This window comes from Prunus mume, linkage group LG2 (genome assembly GCF_029339155.1).
Source record: "Prunus mume cultivar Tortuosa linkage group LG2, ASM2933915v1, whole genome shotgun sequence".
Classification (NCBI taxonomy): domain Eukaryota; kingdom Viridiplantae; phylum Streptophyta; class Magnoliopsida; order Rosales; family Rosaceae; genus Prunus; species Prunus mume.
The window spans coordinates 28,662,967-28,690,058 of NC_142699.1; the positions used below are offsets into that span (position 1 = coordinate 28,662,967).

At 39.3% G+C, this 27,092-nt stretch overlaps 3 protein-coding genes, 2 long non-coding RNA genes and 1 pseudogene across 5 annotated transcripts; 2 read left to right on the forward strand and 4 right to left on the reverse strand.

The window, feature by feature from the left end:
- Positions 1 to 2,526: 2,526 nt before the first annotated feature.
- LOC103323892 (cell number regulator 10-like) lies at positions 2,527 to 3,788 on the forward strand. The gene is made up of 4 exons (XM_008225912.3): positions 2,527 to 2,729; positions 2,865 to 2,936; positions 3,209 to 3,418; positions 3,544 to 3,788. Exons 1-4 carry the CDS (start codon positions 2,654 to 2,656, stop codon positions 3,597 to 3,599), a joined length of 414 nt encoding a protein of 137 aa, XP_008224134.2. The 5' UTR covers positions 2,527 to 2,653; the 3' UTR covers positions 3,600 to 3,788.
- A 1,683-nt stretch (positions 3,789 to 5,471) lies between these two features.
- LOC148919979 (putative disease resistance protein At1g50180) lies at positions 5,472 to 7,041 on the reverse strand (annotated as a pseudogene).
- Positions 7,042 to 15,871: 8,830 nt separating this feature from the next.
- LOC148919980 (uncharacterized) lies at positions 15,872 to 17,339 on the reverse strand. Its single transcript, XR_016124320.1, has 2 exons — positions 16,360 to 17,339; positions 15,872 to 16,242 (listed from the first exon to the last, which is right to left on the reverse strand). It is a non-coding gene; the product is annotated as an uncharacterized LOC148919980 (long non-coding RNA).
- Positions 17,340 to 17,372: 33 nt separating this feature from the next.
- LOC148919981 (uncharacterized) lies at positions 17,373 to 20,256 on the reverse strand. Its single transcript, XM_089047351.1, has one exon. It carries the CDS (start codon positions 19,814 to 19,816, stop codon positions 17,681 to 17,683), a length of 2,136 nt encoding a protein of 711 aa, XP_088903477.1. The 5' UTR covers positions 19,817 to 20,256; the 3' UTR covers positions 17,373 to 17,680.
- A 908-nt stretch (positions 20,257 to 21,164) lies between these two features.
- Positions 21,165 to 22,476, forward strand: LOC103323891 (cell number regulator 11-like). The gene is made up of 4 exons (XM_008225910.3): positions 21,165 to 21,445; positions 21,553 to 21,624; positions 21,897 to 22,106; positions 22,236 to 22,476. Exons 1-4 carry the CDS (start codon positions 21,370 to 21,372, stop codon positions 22,289 to 22,291), a joined length of 414 nt encoding a protein of 137 aa, XP_008224132.2. The 5' UTR covers positions 21,165 to 21,369; the 3' UTR covers positions 22,292 to 22,476.
- Positions 22,477 to 22,650: 174 nt separating this feature from the next.
- LOC148919982 (uncharacterized) lies at positions 22,651 to 23,490 on the reverse strand. The gene is made up of 2 exons (XR_016124701.1): positions 22,962 to 23,490; positions 22,651 to 22,823 (listed from the first exon to the last, which is right to left on the reverse strand). It is a non-coding gene; the product is annotated as an uncharacterized LOC148919982 (long non-coding RNA).
- Positions 23,491 to 27,092: the final 3,602 nt, after the last annotated feature.

Below are 27,092 nucleotides of genomic sequence, written 5' to 3' on the forward strand. Positions count from 1 at the left end.
TTCAAGTGACATGTCAGCTTTGTCGTTTTATGACCACCTCAATTACTTGTTCAATGCAATAATTGCATATAAGTCAGTCGTCCCCAATAATTTTACCGAAGAAGACAAGAGAGCTATGCGAATGCAATGCATGTTGTATTTAGAATTATAAAGAAAATGTGTTATTCCATCTTCTAATAGAGCTGAAAATTCCTCCAGTGTGCAAAAGAAAAGTTTCTATTCTATGGTGATCCTTGTTTCTGGCCCCTGATCTGAATAATTCTTTAACTGAAAAGATTATATTCTAGGGTGATCCTTGTTCTCACGAAATTTAATTAAATCAATTTTTATAAAAGCTCTCTCAAAAACCCCAACCTTGATTCCAAAGCATATCTCCAAATTAGTAAAACACAAGCAAAGATCTCTATTTCCTTCCATCTCTCTCACTTTGTCTTTCCCACATTTATTTTCTTCTCTCTCTCTCTCTTAGAGCCCTTCCACCGGTTGCCCCCAGCCAGGTAGGACTCGGGCCACCACAGCAAAACTAGCTTGAGCTCGAGCTCAAGGCGGTGACGCCGTGCCTAGGTTAATTTTTTTTTTTATTGTTGGTGCGTGCTAACGTGAAAAAAACTGAATTTACATGTGCCGATGTCACCTTGACGCCCACCAACAGAATAATGGCGAAGCTAGGATTTCGTGTGCGTGTGGATCTCTTACAAATTATAAAGAATTAAAAGTTTGAACTCGCAATACATACGAAAAATAGTATATATATATACACATGTAAAGAATTATATTGCTTATTGATTGCAATCATAATTGTCCTCGACAAAGGGATAGACAAATACATTTTAAGCAAGAAAAATTGTAAATAATAGACAAAGAGTAGCGATTATTTTTAAAGTTTTTTCCCCCATTAAACCCGATAGAAAGAAAAAATCAAAATTTCACAAAAGAAAAAAAAAATTTAGGTCCCTTCATGCATTCATATTATATATGAAAAAATGTTTTATGTAAAAATATTGACTAAGTATGAAAAATGGTTTTTCAAAATAATCATTTTCTCAAGATAATTTTTGGCGGCTTTTACTCCTTACACATCAAATAAGAAAACTTGATTGTATGAGATTTTAGTATAAAGTATATATTGACTTAATGAGCCGTCAATTTTAGCATAAATCATATTTTGCATTAAAACTGATTTTTCATATTTTGATTATGTGAGAATTTGATTTTCTGGTATTTTTATTTGAATCGAAATAAGGGGTACTTCCTTATGTACATTGTAAACTTAAATAAATGGAGCAATATAAAAAGTAAATGGCAGTAAAAGGACAAAGACATTTACTTAAATGCTGAAAATTGAAAGAAGATAATCTGTACACCTGGAGTGCACCACCACCAACTGAGCAAAATGGCAATTTAAAGCACCTCATTGTGCCTTAATAGATCCGCCACAACACATGTAGGTACATATTAAAATGAAAAGTATTTGAAATAATATACATATAAAAATATATAACAGTATATTACTTTTAAAATATAAAAAAACTTGAGTGGGGACTAAAATTAATCTCAGTGTGGCTCCGCCCTTGACAGTAGCACACCACATATGGCGCATTATCGTCGCCCCGATCGTCTTAAAGAACTATCATAGAATTTGAACGTAAGGCTGCTAGCTATAAGCAGGAGATGACAAGGAGATGACAACTCACTAGGTGATACTCTTAAACTTGCATTTAGTTTTGCATGCAGGAGGTGATAAGAGAGATAGATATCAAACAAGAAAGTATTATTACAAAAGGCAAATATATTTACATGCTACGGACAAAGATAATTATTATTAAATATATATAATCAATTAAAATACATAACTAAATATATAGTAAAATATTTAATTCCCCTAATATATTTTTAAAAATATAGGGCTTCACACTTCCATCATTATATTAAAATTTTTAGAGTCATTATACAAATGTTCATTATCACCAAACAATTGTATATACTTCCAATCCCATGTGGATCGAGCTTTTGCTTTTGTACACCTCGACCATATAAATGTATTGGTTTTTATTTAACAATTATTACCCTTGTCAGTGTCTTTTCTTGGAGGGTTCTCTCGCATAAATTTTGAGTATATTTCATTTAAAAAAAAAATAAAACAATTTGACAACGTACTTTGCACGTTATAGAACTTTTTACTTTTTATTTTATTTTATTAAGGAGGGGGGCAAAGCCCCAAGCAACAGACTGCACGAACTGGTCTAAACACGTTGTAGAACTTAAAGATATCACAACATGCATGTTTGCCCAGCGAAATAAGGACCGCCTATAATATTGCGTTCCAGCTGTAAGTGGATAAGGATAATCTTTGTCCTCTAGGGTTTCGTCTAGTCTAGGTTCTTACCCAGTATACACTCCTTAGCCTAGGGTCTTACCCGGCATACGCGCATTCTTTGTAAGTGGACATAAACCATTTGTATTGATGCTTTGTAAGTCTATATAAATCATTGAACTGATTCATTGTCAAGCAAGGCACTTGCACATTTTTCGAGAACATTTCGTTCTCCGACAGTCTCTCTTTCCCTCTTACATCTAATCTTACATTACTGAAACTTTTCCATTTCCAGCAATCTTTTTTTCTTGTCGAATTTTGATCTCATAAAAGAAAACCATGAACGTTGATCATGGTCATCGACCTCAGCAGTGGTCGCATGGTCTTTTTAGCTGTGTAGGACATAAATCTACATGTAAGATATAAATTCACTGTCTATTATAGTTACATGACAAGTTAAATTTATACCAAGTAACATTTTTTAGCACTTCTTTTATAAATATATATCTACTCAACCCACCCATTTGGTGAAATTGATCTTGTGATGTAGGTTTCATCACATGGTGTTTCCCATGCATCACCTTTGGCCAAATCGCAGAAATTGTCGACGAAGGACAACATTGTAAGTGTCACAAGACCAAAAAGATTTCCAAAATCTACAAACATGGCGAATTTATTATTTTTCCCTTAAAGTAGTTGTATATATAACTAGTCTCTCACATTTAGTTCTCTAATAATAATCACGTGATCATTTAGTGTAAGAGAATGGTTGCGATGCATAGACTATTGTATATAGAAAAGTTAACTTCTCCTTGCACCGAGTATGCCTGACTTTAATTATTAAGATGATTAGGTCAATGGTGTGTTACTAATGGTTGGATTTTGTAATTTTAGCTTGCCTTTACCATGGCATAGTGTACGGGTTCTTGATGACGATTTCGTGCCAGTGGGTCTACTCATGCATGTATAGAAAGAAATTGCGCAAAAAATTTGGTCTGCTGGAGAAGCCTTGCACTGATTGTGGTGTTCATTTCTGCTGTGAACCGTTTGCCCTCTGCCAAGAACATGCTGAGCTCAAATCTAGAGGCTTCGACCCCTCCAAAGGTTTTAAACTAATCCTACACCACACATATATGTCGTCATCGTATAGTTATGACCTTAAATTTAACATTATTTACATCATTCGGCGGTACTTCAATTTATATTTTGTATTTGTTTTTATGATGTAGGTTGGAATGGGTCACCAACTGCTGCTCCACAGGTGCCTCCTTCCATGACCAAATGATCGCCAATATACTTGGCAGACAATTATGTCGTGTTTGTCTTCTCTATGTCTTTTTTGTTTTTGTTTGATGGAATTTGCTTTGTGTTGTATGAATATATATTGATGTTGATAAAGTGCGTGAATAAGCGAGGATGTTCCAGATCCAACGTATTGTAATGAATGTGCCGTTGTTTGTTTTGTGTTCGCATACATTTCACATCAACTGGATTAAGGAGTAAAAAAGTATTATTATTGTTCACCCGTTTTAGATTTGTTTCCGTGATTGTAGGGTAAAGTTCTCATTGTCTTGAAAACCATTGACTGGTCAACAAGTGAACTTTCTTTTGTGTGCGAGCGTGCCACTGCTAGCAATGAAAATCCTAGAAGATTTCTTAAAAATAAATAAAATGCGCCCCAAGTTACTGATTTCTAAACAAGCGATTGTTAATTTGGGTGAGGAATATCTCCTAAGTATGTTCTTTTCTTGCCTCAAACTGGTGAAGACTTCACAATTTTTCACAGTACAAAACTGATAGTTTTGGCCAGAATAAATGATAAAAAGTGATTTTCAGACAGAATCGCTTTTACAAAACTCAAAAGGAAAGACCAACTCTAAAAAGACGAAAAGAGCGCTGGACTTCAATTTCTGCCTGGATAGATGCTTCTGATTCGGGGTGGATTGGGTATGTCTGTGCTAGATTGAACTATCAACACCTTCAACTATCAAGTTCCAACTATAAATCGATATCAATGTTCGAGTGTGGCAGGCCTTTAATCTATTTCAAGCCTTGGAAGGCTTTTTGAACGGGCAGAATTGGGACCTCTTCACCTAGAAGGGGCGTAGTGGCTGGATTTGATGATTACTGAAAAATGGAAGTTATCTGCTGGCAGAGAAGAACCATCAACAATCAGTTCTTTATGGTGATCACCTCTCTGCTTTTTGAAAGAAAACCTAATCCCTTTTTGACCTTTAACTCCTTTTTGTAAGTGTTCAATCGACCATGATGGTTAATTCGATTTTCCAAATGAACAACTCCCTGCACCGTACTTATCTCTTTAGAAAATATAGTCTGCTTATCCCTTGGAAATCATGCATGTCATGATGCAAAATTTATATAGAAATGGACTTTGATCTTTTTTTGACTGAAAAGGCTGGAGACTTTTGCCTGTCTAAGACCTGCCTTCATTAACTCCCTATCAATCCAGTTGAAATTGCTGACTTTTCAAAGTCAGGTAGTCACATGGGTTTGCTTCTATCTTGGGTTTTTCTCTTTTCATTTGATCATGCTAAGCCCAAGTTGAGTTTTGGAATTGTGGGCTGATTTCTTTTCTCTGTTTTTCCAAAGCCCAAGTTTATTCTCGTGGGTTGACAGGTCCTCGGCTAGGTTTTCCCAATTTTGGGCTCTTGATTCCAATTTAAACAAAAAAAGGTCCAAACTAATTGGATTTTGATATTGCTTCGTCTTTCTGGGCCTCCAGGTTGGGCTTGGTGTGTAGAATTTTGGCCCAAACAATTATAACTTGTTAACATGATCAACTACAAAGAAAATCCTATAGCTTATGGAATTGTTGTCCACATGGCAAGGGAAAGATTTGACATACTAGTATCTTTGTATCCTCCTAAAAAACTTCACTTATAAGGAGCAGAGTTGTTAGGTTTGGCAGATTCTCTAGTATTCCCATTTGGTAGTCTCAAAACGACGACAACTTGATCTCCTCTGGATACGATTAGCGTGCTGCCTATGGATTTCAAAATTTACTCCAGATTTTCCAAGGGAAGTGACAATCTTATCTACAGTTTTAGGAGATTGGTTAATCCAGCAACATCATTCAAATCACAATACTCACTTGAAAGAAAATCAAAGGTCTGTAAATGGCGAAGAGTAGATCGCTTCAAGTTACTGCTTGCAAGTAGATTGCAAGACTTTGAATTTGCCCCACTGGTGTTGCCTTGGCTACCATAGAAGAAGTAACAGGATTAGTTGCCTTATTTTCCTGCAAAGAATAGCCAATCTGGAGAAAGCTTTCCTCTTATGCCTTTAACGAACACAAGTCTCTTATAAGGTCATGGATCTGACACGTTTTAATTGTCCCAGTTGAACCGCTTCTTCCCACTTGAAACGCACACCTTTCCACCAACTCAGTTAAGCAATTGTGCGCTATATTCTCCATTGTTTCCCCTAGACTATGTCTTTGTTGTCTCAATGAGATATAGATGTTTTATTATGCACATGAATAAATTCAAAGTTCCACATCAAACTTCAAATATTCAACATCTATATCTAGTTATTATCCAATGAGATGACAACACGTGCATAATAAAATATAAATAAATAAATATACAAGTAGATGGTTTGGTTTGATTTAGGCCGAATTGCAAAAGCTATATACCAAACCGAACTATTTACGGTCCGAGATCAGGCCTTCCAAATATTGCTATCTTCTCTAATAGTGCCAAACTCTCATTCTCATTTAGTGGCTGGAGTTTGTGGAGGAAACAATTTCTATTTGGGGGTAAAGCGACTGCTTCATAGCGTGTTGTACGTAATATTGTGCCCTCTGTTTTCTCATTTGGAAATGCAACATTCAAAAAATTCTATGTCTCGATACTCCAAATGTCATCAAGTATCATCAAACATCTCATTTCTTGCATGACACAAAAAAGCTTCTTTGCTATTTCATCATATGTCATTTCCTTAATATCTTGTCTTTGTTCCTTGGTAGCAGAAATGAGTTTAATGAAAATTCCTTCCCAAACATTTCTTATTTCACACCGTTGAGATACACACACCCAAGAAAAACTATGAAAATGTTGCCTAACAAGTTTATGATGATAAACCTGTCTTGCAAGGGTGGTCTTCCCTAAACCATCCATCCCCAAAATAGATACCACTCAATGACGATTTTCATCTTTTACTAAATGCATAACCAATTCTTCAAGGTTGTACTCTAATCCAACAACATCACGTTCAATAACATGAGAATAAGTTCGCCTCAGTAGTTGTTGCCTCTCATGCAATTGTAAGAAAGATTCACCTTCAATCTCTGTTGGTACCCTTGCAATATTATAACTTTGCAAACTTAATCTCAAATTAGAAATTTTGGCAATAATGTTCTCAATTTTTAACCCAATCTTTAGAACATCAACCCCTTCCTTGAAGATGCAGGCAAATCTTCTGAGAATACTCTTGATGCCCCTTTTCTTCTTGGAAGCCACTTTCAAGCCATAGGTTTCAATAACATCTTCCAAATCATAACCAACATCTCTAGTTTTGGCAACCCAAACTTGTACTGTTGCATCTTGTCCTTGTCTTGCATCTGCATCTTTGAGGAAGCCCTGCATCAATTGTAGCTCAGTTTGTGCAACCTCAACTTGGTGGCTCACTCCAGACAAGAACTTGGCTTCCTGAGTGGCGAAGTCTCAGACCTTTTCGAGCACAAAAGAAACAACTGCCTCAACCATGCTATGTGTGGAAGCAAAATATCTCACCCTAGGACAAATAATTAGGCAAATCAATTTGGGATTATTTGACCTAATTGGGAATTACCTAACTTAATTGGGAGTTACTCGAATTAATTAGGAGGTCACATAATTCAAATTGGATGCATTTGAGCATCACCTTAATTAGGGATTTGGTTAAATCCCTAATCCTTAAAGACACCAACCTCGCCGAGGCTCCCTATAAATACTTGGCTACGCACAAGGATTGAGATTCGTTTGAATTCCTACTGAAATTCCACATAAGTTATCCTTCACAAACCCTTCTCCGCCATTTTCTTTCTCTCTCTCTCTCACACAAGGCTCCGACCTCCACACTTGGCTCCGGCCACCCGGTTTCCTTGAAACACCTTACCTAACTTAGGCATCGGAGAACCTTTGGCCAATACTCCCCGGGTGTGGTCCTTTTACTTCAATCTGTTTTGCAGGAAGAAAGAGAAACGGAGAAGACGAAGGAATCTTAGGCGAATATTCTAGTGGGACGAAAATTGCTCCCACAAATTGGTGCTTTCATTAAGCGCAAGAAATAATACTCAAAACGTGCTCCAAATCCATTTTCAACACATTTTTTCAAACAACCATGGTTGATACAAGACATACGAAGAGTCACACCACCACGGCGGGCCCGTCTCAGGGTTTCGTGGTGGAAACCTCAACGTAACCTCATGAAATCGTGGCTGCCAACGCCTTGCAGTCGTCTCCTAGTGCCTTGCAACCACCTTCAGCTACTGGAATTGAAGAACAACCGCCACATGACCCCGTGACCTCCATATCCTTGCAGCCGCAAGCGCAGATTGCCGAAGCTGCTCTGCCGCACCATCATACCATCGAAGCATAGCAGCAGGTGTACCACTCGATTGCGAATTGTTGCATAGCCCCACAGCTACTTTGACTCCTCTACAATTACGCTTGACATATGCATCTGTGTACGCGTCCAATGGAGCCCTAGCTCATATTCCGTTGGGCCCGATGCACACCACTTTACTTGACCCACGCAGTCAAGTGGACCTTAACTCACGAGTTGATCAACTCACTCAGAAAGTCAACGATCCAAAACAACCTGATTGGCCAGCTACTCGGGCAGATCAACTTGAATCAAGGCCCTAACCTTAGACCCCGTGACAAGGAGAGGAGGATGCACGAGCAAGCCGACGAGCAGTTTGAGAGGTCCTAGGCTGGTCAGACGGGAGAAAACGGGCAGGGAAGAGGATGATATGCAAACATCTGCAATATGTACTCTGAGCCGTTCGGGGCTAGGTAGAAGGACCAATGTGCTCGAGAGGCTAGGCCCACACCCAATGTCCACACCTGCTTTGGCCCCCAAGGAGCCTCAAGTTCGTGAGCGATCGCGTGACAAGCGAAACAATCAACGCCCACCAGCCCGCTTGAGGACCAACACGCTGCATCAAGCTGTAGAGGGATCCTCCCAAGCTCAACCTTCTCATTTGCCCCTGCAGGCAGATCAACCAAGGGGATCGACCCTTGGGAGCTGAGGAAGAAGTTAGCCAGCAGCGATTGAGGCACCGGAGAGGTCAACCCGAGCAACCTTCTTCGTAGGCAGAAGATGTCGATCAACGCTTACCAGCCCGCTCGAGGACCAACACGTGACGGCAAGCTTTAGAGGAATCCTCACAAGTCCAATCTCTTAATCTGCCCCACGGGCAAGGCACCCAAGGGGATCGACCTTTGGGAACCGAGGAAGAAGTTAGCCAGTCACGCTCGAGGCCCTGAAGACGTCAACTTGAGACTCCAGCCTTACGGGTAGAAGATGTTGAGAATCTAGTAAATGACCGACTCCAAAGTCTCCAACTTCAAGGAAGCACAGAGGAGGCCATGCGCAAGGAAATTGATCGAATCTACTGTTCGCCATTTACCGACAAGGTGGAATGAGCTCTGTTGCCGAAGCGATTCACAACACCATCCATCACTCCATTCAAGGAGGACTCTGACCCTGAGAGCTAAGGCACTTCAAGAGCGCCATGATCCTGTACAAGGCAGATGACGCCCTGATGTGCAAAGTGTTTGCAATGACTCTGCGATGAGCAGCTTAAGACTGGTTCCACACTCTTCCTCACATTGGTTTATTTGCACTTCCTTTTCCTCATTTATTTGTTTTTTTCACTTCCTTGCCCTCTCTTTTTTTTCTTTTCACTTCTTTTCCCTTACTACTCTTTCTTTGCGCTTCCTCTCCCTTGCTGCTCTTTATTTTCCCTTACTCTCCCTCACTTATTTTCCTTTGCGCTTCATCTACCTCACTTGGTTTTCTTTGCACTTCACCCCCTTCAATCCCCTAATCTTCCTTTTCCTTTCCCTCATTTCTATTACTTGGCCCTTCATCCCATTGAATGTCATCCACTTCCTCACATCCCTTAAATAGATGTGAGATGGCACCTAAACAGTAAAGCTAGGTCCCTCCTTACTTCCTGCTTATACTGAGGACCTAAACAGTGGTCCAAAAGTTTTTCCATCCGAATGACCTTTAACTCAAGGACGTCCTTTTCTCGCTTTACTCGAAACAACTCGGACCTCAATAAGCTTACCACCTTGTTCAACTCATCAAGGTTAGCAGATGAAGAAGGAATTGACTCTACCGAGACAACAGTAGGGAGATCCTGTGGCCAACTCCAATATGGTTGTCTCATTTCCTCTTCACTCGGACGTAGTGCTTGTAACTGAACTGACTATTTCAGAATACAGACAAGATTCATATTTAATCATTCTACTTAATAATTTCATTGAATCTTATAAACAGTTTCAAGGGCTGCAAACCAAACCTCTTTGTTGTGGAAAAAATAATTGTTCAACTTTCTCATCTCGGGAACAGACGTAGTAGTTCTCCATTGCAAAATACGCGGGACAGCTATTGGATGAACAACCTTGCAGTAATTAAGGTCCGTCATTCTAAGAATTAATTCATATACCCAAATCTACAGAATTCACAGGACAAAAGTCATTATTTAAGTTTTAAAGTCCACAAAGCATAATTGACATGAATATTATTACCATGTACTTGGAAAGCATACATGAAACCTTTAAAACTCCAGCCACCCTTTTGCACTTCACCATGCTTATCCTTCTTGCCCTTCTCATTTCTCCGGCTTGTTCCTGTTACCTTACTTTTCCCCTTCCCTCTTCCCTCTTCATTTTCAGAGGTTTTCATATACTTTGTTGGTGCAGAAAATAGACTGTCTTAGGTTTTGTCAAAGGACACCGAACCCCACGGATACTTGTTGAATGCATCCAAGTCCTCTACAAAGGTCAGGTAATTTAGATTGATGTTCAAATACTTGTCCCTTCCCAAAACCACTAATTCAACAAAGTAAACAAGAGCTAGCTTGTAGATGTCATCTTCCTTTGTGCACCTCAGAAATGCTTCTTCTAAAACATTACATGTAATTCCTTTGTCTATAAAATATCTTTTCTGAAGTCTAATTTCATCAATTTCTCCACTGGAAACTTTAGGCACTTCCCCAAAATGAAGCCCTATGATCAAACAAAAATCCTGACGAGTGAACTGAGCAACGTCACACCCTATTAAGAAACTCCGTCCATCTTCACACTCTGCCCTGCTACTCTACGCAACACAACCCCATGCACAATCTGCCCGCTAAACTGAATCTTATATATATTCAGAAGATGGCCAAAGCATGATGTCTTGAATTGTTCTAATTGTTCGGCAGTCAACTTCGCTCGAATTGCAGCTAGGGATGAATTTGCATGTGAGCAGTTGTTCACCCGTGATTTAATATGCCTCGACTTTGGCCATACCAACTCCACGTTGGATCCCATTTCCTGAAATACAAAATGAAATAACGTGAACACATATACTACCACGTATTTGCACAATCATATTGGTATTTACACAACTAGTCAACCATGCACATTACAAATTTTACAAAGTTCATGCGCATAGGGATTACTGATCACAGGCTTTAACATCATCAAAGCAATATGACAAATTTTGTGCGAATACCTATTAATGCAATAATTTTGTGAATTACAAGCAATAACATGTGTTTTATTTATGGATCCAAACTCCAATCAATAGTTGATGCATGAGTGAGTATGAGTGCAATTTATGCAAGTTTTGCACTTCACACACATGACAATTATTGTCATCTCGTACACAACACAAAATAAATAAATAAATAAGAAATATGGTGGAAGGAAGCAAAGCAAAGCATCTGCTCTGCTATCTGTTTGCTAAGCCATTGCCACATCCTTATTTCTTTCTAGCTTTTTCTTCAATCAGCCACAATCGTTATAGATCAATCTTTATTTCAAATGCTTTGCACTTTTATTCATGAGTTTATTATTATCTGTTCTCATTTTTCACAGGCAAATTTAGTAACAAAGGAAATAATATTTATTTCAAAAAATATATAAATTCTAGCGCTAGAGAGGTAATCGGCACTGCTTCAAATGTATAAGGTTTTGAGGGCCTTCTCCAATTCAAAACCATTATCTTATTCCTATCATTATTGACATGTTATTGGCATGTTATTAACATGTTATTGACTTGATTCTCATTCGATTTTTAACATATACCCAAGCAAAAATTAATATGCAAGTGAAACACAAAGAAGAGATGCCAAATCCAACAACATTGATGGTGCAAATTGGGGAAAACCATTACTCTAACCCCCAATTCAACACCATTATCTTATTCCTATCATTATTGACATGTTATTGACTTGATTTTCATTCAATTTTTAACATATACTCAAGCAAAAATTAACATACAAGTGAAGCACAAAGAAGAGATGCCAAATCCAACAACATTGATGATACAAATTAGAGAAAACCGTTACACTAACCCTAAACAAAAATTCCATAAATTACTCACCAAATGTTGGTTATTGAACAATCGCAAGGTGTCTGTGCGGGGTCTTTGTGCGGCTTTGCTCCACAAATGGAACCTATCACTTCCAACGAATATGGCTTCTCTCCTTCCCCTTCCACTGCTTCGCCCTTTCACTGTTTTGGAATCCAAGCCTTTGCCCCTTCCACTCAAAATAAATATTTTTTCACGGTTTAGAGAACGGAGCTGCGTTCAACTGTTGCCTTCAACCGTTTCTCAGAGCTTAACGGTTTCTCAGAGCCATGGGTTTTAGAGTGATGAGTTTTTTCTATTCAAACTTCGAACTTGCCTCTTTTTCTTTTTCTTTTTCTTTTTAGGACCAACTTCAATGCTGGATATTAAATTCGGGTTTGGGTTCCTCACTTACCCGATTGCACAACTTTACCTCAATTCTTCCTAGCCCTTGGATTGATCTGATGGCTATAAAGTGAACCTCTTATAACTTACCCCTTATAACTTTCCACTCATTATAGTCTGAGCGCAGGGGGATAGGTCATAGGCCACCCAATTTAGAATGTCTAGCCCATAAATACATATCGGTTGAGTCATCCTAGGGTTTTGGATGCTTACCGTGTTGCCTTGATTAAAGGGAGAAGTTAACCATGCTGCCTTGATTTTTGTAAATTATGAGTGATTATAGGTGATTTGATTTTGTATCTTCCTATATATATACAGAGAGCTTTCATTAAGGGATCCCTCAAATAAGCTTATTTGAGGGACAACCCTTGTAGGCCCCACTCCGGATTGTATTTCACTAATCCAAACCGTCTATTTTGTAGATACTCATTCAAAGATCATCTCTACAAAAAATCACTTGAATCCGATATCATTTGACCACTCAATTGAGTTATTGAAATTTTAATACTTTCTTGAAGTACCGTGTTCATTGATTTTGTAAAATACAATTGGATGTCGAAACAATTTCTGATTTGTCTAATTTTTTGTAAGGATGATCTATGAATGAATACCTAAAAAATGGATTGTTTGGATCATTGGGAAAAAAATTGTAGAGTACCCTAATGGGCGTCCTTCAAATAAAATTATTTGAGGGATCCCTCAATAGAAGGGGACTGTATATATATGTCTTAACCCTATATTTATTTAAGACCTATAAGTTCTCATGAGCGAATATCCCTATTGTGAAACAAAGTCATAATTTTTATTTTTATTTTGTTATTGTGAAAATATGAATGCTAAAGCTATCAGCCCCAGCAGACCAATTGGTCCGCCGATCCTTTTGGCTGTAGAGAATCGTACATGTTAGATATGGGAGTGGATCCGCTGTCCTCATTTTTCATGTCCCTTCATGTCTTCTTTCTAATTTTTCAACAAGTGTCCACCTACTACCCATGTGGATCTAGCTTTTGCTTTTGTACATCTCGACCAAACAACCCTACCATATTTATTGGTTTTTATTTAACAATTATTTCCATGAAATTTGAACGAGTGGTTCAAGGCGTAGCATTGGAACTGCAATGTAGACTTTTGTTTACCGAGGATACTCATGGAAGAAAAAGTACAATGTCAATGGCACAACCCAGTCTTAGGAACCAAATGGCGAAGCCATGAAAAGAACTAGTTGTAAATTATATGCGTCGAATCATATAGATATGTGTCAATTCAAACTCTGCCTCAATACGCGTGACCAATAATGTAATCTGTTTACACCATAATCAACCGAGTATATCCAGCATCAAAGCAACTAACACCAAGAGTATCAACACCATGACACGTGTCACCACTGCAACGACTTGTGCAAAGTCCCACATCGGAAATCTACACAAACCTCCCACTTTCACCTCCCTATAAATAGAGAATAGTATCCATGTGAAAAGGGGACTTCCTCTCTCCACTTAGAAGAGGATCCGAGTCTCATAGCTAGACCCTAGGGCCGTGGACTCTCTTCTAGATCCCTAGTCTGGGCATCTCACTTGTCATCTTTATATTCGGGTCCAACCCCATGTACAAATGTAATCATACACTATTATAATGAGAACATACTTCTCCGTGGACGTAGCCCATTCATTAAGGGTGAACCATGTATATCTTGTCTTCTTCACATTTATCGCTTGCCCAAGTCTTTACACACATGCTTAAGGTCCTCACTTTCATTCATCATCCATCACGCCTCATCACTAAGTTGGACTCAATCTTGGCCAAACCATTTTGAGCATTAACAGTTTGGTGCCGTCTGTGGGAATTGATACAAAAGGCTTATGTCATTCTCCCCTTCCTCAGTGCCCTTCGACACCCATACAATCATCATCATATAGCTTGTGCGATGCCTTCGGCACCCCGTCATCATTTAGCGCGAGCAATGCCTTTAGCACCTAGCCATCAATCGGCGAGAGCGATGCCTTTAGCACCCCGCCATCATTCGGCACCCAGCCATCAACCGGCGCAAGAGATGCCTTCGGCACCCTCGTGCCTAGTCACATTGCCTTGCGACACGCAAGCTTTGTGTTTCCTTCGACACCCTCATGCCTAGCCACATTGCCTTACGACATGCGAGCTTTGTGTTGCCTCCGGCACCCTCGTGCCCAATCACATTGTCTTGCGACACGCAAGCTTTGTGTTTCTTTCGGCACCTCCGTGCCTAACCACATCGCTCTGCGACACGCAAGCTTTGTGTTGCCTTCGACACCTTCGTGCCCAGCCACATTGCCTTGCGACATGCAAGCTTTGTGTTGCCTTCGACACCTTCATGCCTAAGCACATCGCCTTGCAAACATGCAAGCTTTGTGTCGCCTTTGGCACCCCCGTGCCTAGCCACATCTTGTGTTGCCTTCGACACCCTCGTGCCCAACCACTTCACCCTGCGACATGCAACTTTTTGCCGTCGGCAACGCACAAAGGCTGAAAATCCCACAACCTTTTTTCCAAAGTCAATTGCCTGCGCCCAAGGCCCAGCAGCTTCACCACTACCAATACGGAAAAGCCCAGCCCGTGCGCACAAGGCTCAACAAAATCATGGCTCCAAGTCCTTCTAACCTGAGGTCTAGCTCCAAGACCACTCGAGCTACAACACCAAGTTGCTAACTCGTGAAGCCCAGCTCCAAAACAGGCTTGACTCCAGGCTTCTTGAGACTCAACAAGCCTTAGAGGCTCGAAGAAAATCACCATATATTCTACAAGGAAGGTCCCGTGAAAAAGCAAAATAGGGGACTCACTAACTTCTCTAAAAAATTGCCTAAGTACGCCGAACTCCAAGAAGCCCAAGAATGGGGGACTTATGCCCAGGCTCGTGCCAAACCCCATACTCAAGGCCAAGGATCCCAGCTCCAAGCCACGAGCACAACTCCAAATTCGAAGTCCAGCTTCAATTCACACACAAAAAGGACCAATCCCAAGGATTTCAAATCTGCCTTCACAGCTCAGGCTTCACACCAGCCCAGGGGTTCGCAAATTTCTAGGCCTGCAAATTTCTGCTTGCCAGGACCCAGCTCGAAAGGCCCACGAAACTTCAAAGAGATAAGTGAACCATACCACATCTCTTTTGAATATATTTTATTTGGAATGTTGCATGTCAAGTTTCATTAAAATATTAGTATCGAATATTAGTATATACCATGTGTGGTAGATGACGTTGGGCAACATTGTACGTGCACCACCATGCACTACAGCACAAAGCAAGGAATATGCCAAGGACCCGCGGCTGCTGTTCAGCAATTTCTTTCTCTCAAACTCATGGGACTTGTTCCACTCTCTGTTAAAGCCACAAATACTGATATGGCACCAAGTGCATCACCCTTGTACCAAAGCTTCTCAAACAAACTTGACAAACCAACACTACTTTGCATGGCTTGCATGGCCAAGGAAGCCCACATGCCAATCCAAGGGGCAACCCATATGGTCCATTTCCATGAGTTTGTGGCTTAGGTGTTGTTCAACACCTGTCAATTGCTATTCAACAATTCAATAGAATATCCATACTGAAGCCACCATAAACTCTTTTATTTGAATACAAAATACAAGGACCAGATTGGCACCCAATGCTTTGAGCTCATCTCTAATAATCTAGCTTCAGCCAATGGCTTTCAGAAGCCATATCCACCTCCAAAATACTACCCAGTACCATTTGGCAGCCCCAAAATTGAAGAATTATCTCATGCTTGAAGCCAGATACCACTCTCACCAATCTGTCATATAGTTGGGAAATTTCTCAAGGCACCCAAGGATACCGAATGGCAGCCGTAGAGAACTCCACATGCTTCGCACCACGGCTGGTTGACTGTGTTCGGCAGCAGCCACACTTTGCCTTCTTTGGAAGCTTCAGATTAGCAACTCCCAGCTCCAAATAACACCTGCCAGAGGTACATACAACAAGGACAAAAATCATCAATTCAAATTTCCGAAGCTGGCCTTGCCGAACGGCAAGGCCCATAAAATATTTTTGGGCTCTCAAGGGTACGGCACCCTACCAGCACGTTATTGCAGAAGCCTTGCCAAATTGGCCCAGCTTCAATGGCCTGGCTCCAAGACACCTGCCGAAGGACTAGCACTTTTCTCCCAAAGCTGCAAATGCCCAAGTCTCGTGCCTAGCTCCAACAGCCCGGCTCCTTGGATGGCAAAATTTATCTAGACACCCTTGCCGAACGGCAAGGGTCGTGCAGCAAATTCAAGAGTCCCACAAAAGCCAGAACCAGCTTCAACAAACCACCATGCCGAACACACTGAACCTGCAGAAGGTTTCGGACCACCGCTGCGAAGGCCCCTCTCCTCCTTGCGACAGTCACAACCCCAGCCCTGCTACCCAGACCACCCGACTCAAGTGGCCCCAACAGGTCCAAAACTCACAAGGTACTTGATCTCACCGAAGGAAACTGATGTAGAACAGCCCGTAGGTTTAGAGTAAACACTTGAGCATTAGAACAAAGAAGAAATAAGGGATCGAAGAGAAGAATTAGAGATCGAAGAGACGAAGGGAAGGGGAAGGAATCAGAGAGTTCAAAGTAAGGAAATTTATCATTAATCAAGTCTGCCTTAAAAGATTACAAACAACTCTATTTATAGAGGCAAAACCCTTTTTAGTCTAGGAAAAGGGAAAGTAAACTTCAAGAAATAGGAAAGCAAATTAACTAATAAGAGATCCTTTAACAAGAAGGAATCTTTAAGAATTAGGAAAACAAATTAACTAATAAGAGATCCTTTAACAAGAAGGAATCTTAAGAATTAGGAAAACTAAAAATAGGAAAACTAATCCAAGTAGAATTAGGAAAACTAATAATATGCATTCTGCATCATTCTCCCTCACCAAAAAGAACTCGACACCGGCGAGTATACCAAGATGAAGGATGACGACGATGTTTGTAAGTATGGATGATGGGAGGACGGGAGGCAGCCAAATCGAGATCATGAAGAGCATCTGATAACTGTGCAGAAGAGTGGAATCCAAGCGAAATTCAGCTTCAGAATCCAAGTATCCTCGAGTAGCAGGCCTTCCAACCCAATGAACCAGAAAACAGGTAGAATCTCCAGGAGACGAGGCCACAACTTCATGATCTAAGACGTCCTCAATCTGATCTGTAGGGGTAGAACTAGGAGAAGGACTACGCGGCACCGGAGGAGGAATGAAACCGGTAATATTATTTACGGTGCGGCCATCAACACACCTTTGCCAGGAACCATCCTTTTTAGGGGTAAGGAGAACTAGAACAACACAAGGGTTTTAACTATGACGAATAAAGCAATTATCCAGCAACACCTGAATTTTTAGATTCAATTCCGCTCGCATGGACAGATTCAGACGATAATAGGGAAGATTAGGAATTTGCGAACCAGGAATAAGGTCAATGGCATGCTGAATCTCTCTCGCCGGAGGTAGTGCATCCGTAAGTCATCAGGTATGATATTAGAGAATTTAGGGAGGAACTGATGTATGGGTTCAGCAAGTGGTGTGGGGTTGCTGTCAGATTTCGGTTTAAGCAATAGAGCAAAGGACACACCAGTGTCTTGCAGTTCGTGTGCAAAGTTTACAGATGATAAACTACTCAATCGATGCTCCGAAGCCTTCTCTTTAAGTAATAGAGTTGGTTGAACATCCTTAGTTGGTTTGATGGCCGGATTGGAAGGCGTTAGCGTTATGTTCTTTCCCTCATGTTGAAAAGTATATGTGTTCTCTCTGCCACAACTTTTCACACAGCAGTCGTAAAGCCATGGTCGGCCTAGTAGCACATGTGCTACACTCATGGGTAGGATATCACAATAAAGTCGCTTGTGACAGGGACCCAATTGAAGAGGAACAAGACATCTTTCAGTTGCAGGTAACATGGTGTTATCTACCCAGCCAACATGAAAAGGATGGGGATGTGGCTCGGCCTGAAGGTGAAGGCGGTCGACAGCAGCTTTAGAGATAACATTTAGTGTACTTCCCCCATCAATAACTAGTTGGCATCTATTAGTACCGCAAGGGACATAGGTTTGAAAAATACTTGTGCGTTTCCATGAATCAGGAGGTGGAGGCGTAGATGCTGAATAAATACAACGTATGACACTCACTTGGTGAAATGCCTCCTCACAGCAATTATCAAGTTCTGGATCATAAATAGGTTCCAGGGGCTCCACATACACGTCCACACAAGAGTCCTCATTGAGGGAGCCAATGGTTAAAGTTCGGTGCGGACAACGGGAGGCAATGTGACCCTTAGCATGGCAGCGATAGCATTCGATGTGAGCAGCCGAGGATGGGGCTGGTCCTTTTTCTGTTGTGGGTATCGTAGGAGCAAGTGGACCGGCAACGCCATATGTGGAGCTAGGAGTACTACGATTTGGAGTAGGAGCGGAAGAGAGCCCGGAATACCCGGTATATCTACGTTGTGGGCCCAAAAAAGTTTCAGCTTCCAGTGCATGGCAATATGCATCTTCCAAAATATGTGGACGGAATCGACGGACTTCACGCTTGATATCGTCACGAAGACCATGGATAAAGCGAGACATAGTGATGTCGGGTTCTTCACGAATCCCTGCACGTATCTTGTGTTCAATAAAACGAGCGTGGAATTCAGTAACAGTCAAACTTCCTTGTGAAAGGGTCCATAATTGATCATACAATTGATGGCGATAAAAGGTGGGAAGATATTGTTCGCGAAGCTTTAATTTCATCTCGTCCCATAGAGTCACAGGCGGCTGTCCAAATTGATATAGTTGCTCCTCCACCGAATTCCAATATTGTCTAGCGGCTCCCTGTAGTGTGATCTTACCAATGCGAAGTTTATGAGCATCCGTCAAGTTGTACCAGGCGAAATAATCTTCCATGGCTTGAACCCAATCAAGAAACATCGTAGGATCCCCACGACCATCAAAAGTAGGAGCGGTCAGCTTGATGTGGCGGATGACATTGTTGTCAAAACGGTGAGGGGGATGAGTGCCTTGATCATGTGGAACTGTAGAAGGGCCCGTTGTGTGTTGGCTATAATAGGGCGGTGGAAGGGACCCAAAAGAAAAGGGGGCCTCCAATTGAGTCTTGGGCTCATCAAGCGAGGGCCCAGTGGAGCTATGCGGCATGCCGTATGGCACGGCCTTGAGTTTGTGATCAACCGGTGGATTGGGCAAAAGGCCACTTGTTGGTTGTGGCGTAGATGAACTCGAGAGCACCACGGAGGTAGAAGGTTCAGCATGTCCAGCCCGAAAGTGATTGATAAGCAACTGAACGGAGTCTTGGAGTTTGGTGATGGCAAGGTCCGTCTGCGCACGATGTGTGTGAGCCTGTACCAATTTGTCTTTGAGGTCAGCACGATGTGTGTGAGCCTGTACTAACTCGTCTTTGAAGTCAACGCTGAGTTTGGAGAGTTGGGTTTTCATGCCAGCGATATCGTCAGAAACTTTGTCTCGGAACGCATGAAACTGTTCAGCAAGGTTGGCCACGGTTTGGGGTGCCATGGTAGAGAGCAAACGCAAACAAAAGTGAGGGAAGGCTCTGATTACCAATTGATGTAGAACAGCCCGTAGGTTTAGAGTAAACACTTGAGCATTAGAACAAAGAAGAAATAAGGGATCGAAGAGAAGAATTAGAGATCGAAGAGACAAAGGGAAGGGGAAGGAATCAGAGAGTTCAAAGTAAGGAAATTTATCATTAATCAAGTCTGCCTTAAAAGATTACAAACAACTCTATTTATAGAGGCAAAACCCTTTTTAGTCTAGGAAAAGGGAAAGTAAACTTCAAGAAATAGGAAAGCAAATTAACTAATAAGAGATCCTTTAACAAGAAGGAATCTTTAAGAATTAGGAAAACAAATTAACTAATAAGAGATCCTTTAACAAGAAGGAATCTTAAGAATTAGGAAAACTAAAAATAGGAAAACTAATCCAAGTAGAATTAGGAAAACTGATAATATGCATTCTGCAGGAGGTGATATCAAACAAGTATTATTGTAAAAGTATAGCAAATAAATTTATATGCTACGGACAAAGGTAATTATAATTAAAAATATATAATAAATTAAAACATATAACTAAATATATAGTAAAATATTTAATTTCCTTAAATATTAATATATTTTTTAAAATGCAGGGCTTCACACTTCTGTCATTATAATTAAGTTTTTGGAGTCATATCACCAAACAATTGTATACTTCCAATCCCATGTGGATCGAGCTTTTGCTTTTGTACACCTCGACCATATAAATGTATTGCTTTTGTACTTAGAATCCCATGATGAAATTTGAACTCGTAGAAGAAAAAGTAGCAATGTCCGTGGCACAATCCAATCCACTCGCATAAAAAGTAACAATGTCCTTGTCAGTGTCTTTTCTTAGAGGGTTCTTCCGCATAAATTTTGGATATATTTTCTTTTTTAAAAAATGAAATAATTTGACAACATGTTTTACACGTTGTAGAACTTAAAGATATCAAAACATTCATATTTGCGTTGCGAAATTTTCTCTAAATTTCATCTTGACAACGCGCATTAAAAGAACGTTAGTTCACTACAACGTGCACTTGATGTATGTTGCCAAAAGTATACTTCAACAAGTGCAGCAGACGGCGCGTTGTTAGTGGCATGTTGTCAAAAACAATTTTTCTTGTAGTGCAGGTCTTTTCTTAGAGGGTAGCTGCTGGGTTAACATCATTAACAATAACATGGCGCCTGCTCTACCAACAGAAGAAGCATATGCATATAATAGTGCGTTCTAGCTGTAAGTGGATAAGGCCCACCTTTGTCCTCCAGGGTCTTGTCTGGTACTAGTCTAGGGTCTTACACAGTATATACTGATTCTTTGTAAGTGGATATAACATGTGTTGAATCTTTGTAAGTCTATATAAACCATTGTATTGATTCTTTGTCAAGCAAGGCACTTGTACATTTTTCGAAAACATTTCATTCTCCGACAGTCTTTCTCTCTCTCTTACATCTCCCTTTACACTACTGAAGCTTTTCCATTCCAAGCAATCTTTTTTTTCTGGTCGAATTCTAATCTCATAATAGAAAACCATGAACGTTGATTATGGTGATCGCCCTCAGCAGTGGTCACGTGGTCTTTGTAACTGTGGAGAAGATATTTGTACATGTAAGATATAAATTCTCTCTCCGGCCAAAATTCACTTTGTCTATTATAGTTACCTTACCTGACAAGTTAAATTTATACCAATTAGTGAAATTGATCTTGTGGTGTAGGTTGCATCACATGGTGTTTTCCATGCATCACCTTCGGCCGAAACGCAGAAATTGTCGACGAAGGACAAAATTGTAAGTGTCGCAAGATCAAAAAGATTTCCCAAATCTATAAACATGACAAATTTATTATTTTTCCCTTAAAGTGGTTGTATATATAACTAGTCTCTCACATTTAGTTCTGTAATAATAATCACGTGATCACTTAGTGTAAGAGAACGGTTGCGATACATAGACTGTTGTATATGGAAAAGTTAATTTCTCCTCGCACCGATTGCACCTGACTTTAATTATTAAGATGATTAGGTCAATGGTGTGTTACTAACAGTTGGATTTTGTAATTTTAGCTTGCCTTTCCCATTGCATAGTGCACTGGTTGTTGTGGACGATTCACTGCCAGTGGATCTACTCATGCATGTATAGACAGAGATTGCGCAAAAAATTTGGTGTGCCGGAGGAGCCTTGTGGTGATTGTTGTGTTCATTTCTTCTGTGGACCGTGTGCCCTCTGCCAAGAACATGCTGAGCTCAAATCTAGAGGCTTCGACCCCTCCAAAGGTTTTAAACTAATCCTACACACATATATGTCGTCATTGTATAGTAATATGCTATGACCTTAAATTTATCATTAAATACATCATTCCGCGGTACTTTAATTTTTATTTTGTATTTGTTTTTGTGATGTAGGTTGGATTGGGGCACCAACTGCTGCTCCACAGGTGCCTCCTTCCATGACCAAATGATCGCCAATATACTTGGCAGACAATTAATGTCGTGTTTGTCTTCTCCATGTCTTTTCTGTTTTTGTTTGATGGAATTTGCTTTGTGTTGTATGAATGTATATTGATGTTGATATAGTGCGTGTATAAGCGAGGATGTTCCAGATCCAACGTATTGTAATGAATGTGCCGTTGTTTGTTTTGTGTTCTGATACATTTCACATCAACTGGATTAGGGAGTTAAAAAGTATTAGTATAACATGATCATCAACTACAAAGAAAATCCTATAGCTTATGGAATTGTTTTTCACATGACAAGGGAAAGAGTTGACATTTCAAAGATATTAGGTGTATGTTAACAAGCCTCCAAGAAGGACATCCAATGATCAAAAGTAATACCTTCAATATTGTTTCAAAATCCCAAGCAGTTGGCTTTTAAATTAAGCCTCTCACTCGTAACTCACGCACCTATGAGCTCTCAAACTGAACAAAGAAAACAGACCAAAACAGGGGAGGCAATTTTGTGCCCTCAGTGCTTGTGCTTCACCAGCATGGCCTTCAAGTGCCACAAAAATCTTTTACTAGTGAACGAAATTTCACTACGACATGCAAATCAAACGAGACCAAAAAAAAAGAGAAAAAAAAAATGAAAGAAGAAAAAATGAAAAAAAGAAGAGAGAAATTAAGAAATTACCTTTTCACTGCATTGGTGGGTCGTAGGGTTCTGCAATTACAACTGAACGTTCATGTTGAATTTTACAGAAATCCTCTCCATCTTCCTGAATCCTACTATGGAGTTCTATAGGCATCCTGAAAATGGTTAATTCCTTGAGATTAGTAAGATATGTCAGCCCATCTGGAAGACTACGCATGACTCCTTCCTCTACACTCCACTCTGTTATTTCGTCCACACAAAAAACTGACAGAAATTGAAGAGAAGGAAAGCCTTCTTTGGAGAAAACCAGTATCTTTGTATTCTCCTCAAAAACTTCACTTATAAGGAGCAGAGTTGTTAGGTTTGGCAGCTTATCTAGCATTCCCATTTGGTCGTCCTTGAGACTACAGCTACAAAATTCTAACTTGGTGAGGTGGTTATTCTAAATACATCGGATAATATAGGACAAGTGAAGTGGTTACTCTACGAGGGCATCGCAACAATAAAGACATGAAGTTATGATACAAATCAACTACAACATTTATGAAAATACCGATGCTAAACTAATTATAGACATCGGAAAATAAGAAGTGAAGTGGTTCTTGTGAAAAGGCATCAGTGGTATATAAAGAACTGATGTTGTCATCAAAGACATCGGAAGTCAACATAATTTGGACTTAAGTCAACAATTGAAGCTCATTAAGGCATCACTTTGGTTGAAGAAACCGATATTGTTTCTGTAAAAGGCATCGGGTTTTCCCCGATGCCTTTTATACCCCCCCTTTAGCATCACCTTACGAGGCATCGGTATGTGATAGGAAAAGCCATCGGTGAACCAATACCCATTAGCCTTTTCGTAGTAGTGTATGTCAAGAACATTCTCTGCTCAAATCTAGAGCGGCTTCAACCCCTCAAGAGGTTCTAATCTAAACCCTATATTAGTACAATCATCAAGTTATTATGAACCTTAATTATATATTTTATATCATTATCATCCACATCATTTGGTCCTAATCACGGTTAATGCTTTTATTTTGTTTTTGTATGTAAAATTTTTGTTACATATTTAGTTTATAACATATGCCGTTAAATCCATATATATATATACGTGTTATATTTTCAGAAATTTTTCTTATTAGTTATTAAAAATAGTAATATTATAATAAATATATGTTTTGATTTAGACAGCTTTATCTCGTTGTTACTGTACTTGAATGGCTAAGTTCAACAGTCTAGTTGTTATCTAAATCTTTTTACAAACACACTTTAGATTCACAAGTGTCATTATATCTAGGTGACTAATTAAGCTCTATTTTAGCATGAGGTGTTGGGAATCTAGTAAGAGTTATCCTAATCTTGGAGCCCAAAATTCTCACATGATCATGACCTCCCCACCAATTAGAACTAATTGGTTCTTCCCTAAGTATTACTATAAATAGGACCTTTTTCCTTTGTTTTTTAAAGTACCTAACCTTGCATGAAAGTTCATGCAAAGAGAAAGAAAAACGTAGAGAGAGAGAGAGAGAGAGAGAGAGAGAGAGAGTAGTGATAAAATTCTCATGAGGAGTTAGGGCCCGTATGTAGCTTGTGGTTGTTTTTCTTAATTTAGAATTAGCCTTGAAAAAGAGGTAGGGGTTTCTTGGGAGCCTTTTACATAGATTAATTTAATTAATTTTCGTGTGCATTATATTATGCATGGTATTATAGTTTGGTTGATGTTCCTTGTATTAGGTATTTACATATTCTTAACTATTTGAACAATGTTGGCATAATTATATATACATTGGTGATGTTTTAAATGGTTACATTGTTGTGAAGGATATGTGAAAGGCATGATTGTATCATGTCATGGAAATTGGCTAGAATTGTTGGGTTGAGAAAATAATGATGGAAAAGAGGGTAATAGAAATGATCTTTTGTGTAGTTGAGTCTAACTCTTGGCATGTGCCAGATCTCAAAGATCCCACAGTGCACATGGTTTTTATAAGCATTTGGGACCAAGTGGTATAAGCATGGTATGGGACATGCAAGTCTGCTTGTCCAGTTATATGAATTAACGGGAGTAGATGAAGAGCATTCATGCATTATTATTAATAATGTGATATTTGGCTATATGATTGTATGTCACTTAATTTAGTTATATCAATTTACTGTGAAAAAAGTTTATGTGCATACTGAGCTGTGGTTTCGCTCACCCCCTAACATATTTTGTAGGTACTAAACCTGAAATCTAGGACTTGTGATGATTATGGCTTGTTTATAGAGTGTATTGCATACATAACTTGTTGTTGAATAATGAGCTACTCTTTTAGTGAACTCTTGAGTAGTTCTAACTAGTAAAATAAAAGTAAAAATGTAAGATTTCAGATGTTGTTTCCGTTGAATATTCTATGTGAAATATTTATTTATTTATTTATTATAGCTTTTATTAAATTCTATAATTAAAATGTGAATCACGTCTTAATCCAAGATTACGTAAATCCATTGATTGGGGTGTGACAACTTTAGCAGACAAAGGCCTATTAACAATTTTTTTATTTGTTTAATTACTCAGTTTCAGGAATAAATGGTTAATTTGTATTCTTTATGTTTGAAGATTAATAATGTTGATAAGTGTGTGCTTAAGAGACGGTGTCTTCCTGTCACGCCCCGAATTCAGGGTATGGTGGGAAAAAAAAAACCCCCCGTGCCTGTGTATGAGGAAATTTGAAAAAGGCCAAAATAGGGTTTAAAATAAACTTCTCTTATAAAAATAGCTTCAAAATCATACAGGAGTACAATAAATAAATGAAGTACTATCACTCTTATCTAATTCAACTTCGGCTCACTTACCACCCGTCGTTTGGGTTTTACAACTGCAGGTCTATAAAGGGGTGAGCAAAACCACAGCTCAATAGGGACGTAAACCTTTCCATAGTAAATTGATATAACTAAATTAAGTGACATGCAATCACATAACAAATGAAAGATAGTAATGCATGAATGAGCTTTGATTCTACCCAACCCATTAATCTATATAATAGGGCAAGCAAATTTGCATGTCTCATACCATGCATTTTACCACTGTAACTCTGAATGCTTCATTATATAAACTAGCACCCCATCTCAATCATCCCATAATTCCTCTTTTGCTAGTCGTTTTGTCTAAGTCATGGATCTCCAAGCCCAAATCACCCAATTGACAATTATACCGCCAATATCCTAATCTACTATGCACACGAGCTTGCTTGAACTTGGTCCATACAATGGTTAGACTCAACAACACAAAAGATCCTTCCCATTACCCTCTTTTCCATAATTTCTTTATTAATCTAAGAATTTCAACCATCACCGATAATATATGAACATGTTAATATTAATAAAATAATATAATGATAATTAACAACATGTAAACACCAGTATCAAGAACATTAATCAATTTATAATATCAAGTATAATATAATTCTCACGAAATTTAATCAAATCAATTTTTATAAAAGCTCCACCAAAACCCCCAACCTCGATTCCAAAGCATAACTCCAAATTAGTAAAACACAAACAAAGCTCTCTATCTCTTCCAATATCATATTTCCTTGCATCTCTCTTTCACTTTTGTCTTTCCACTTTGTCTTAAAGAACTATCAAAGAATATGAACGTAAGGCTGCGAGCTATAAGCAGGAAATGACAATTGACAACCCACTACGTGATAGTGCTTGTAGGTTGACTATAGTAAAGTGACGTGTCCAACAATAGCATGATCAAAGTTGATCACTACCACTCTTAAACTTCGCATTTAGTTTTGCATGCAGGAGGTGATACGAGAAAGACGTATCTAAATAGTTTTGCATGGTACGTACTATTATAAAAGTATAACAAACAAGTAAGTATTATTATAAAAGTATAAGAAAAATGAAATAATTTGACAATACATGCTTTGCACAACATGCATGTTTGCGTTGCGAAATAAGGACCGCCTATAATATTGCGTTACAGCTGCAAGTGGATAAGGATAGCACAACATGCATGTTTGTCCTCTAGGGTTTCGTCTAGTACTAGTAGGGTCTTACCCAGTATATACTGATTCTTTGTAAGTGGATATAAACCATTTGTATTGATTCTTTGTAAGTCTATATAAACCATTGTATTGATTCTTTGTCAAGCAAGACACTTCTACATTTTTCGAAAGCATT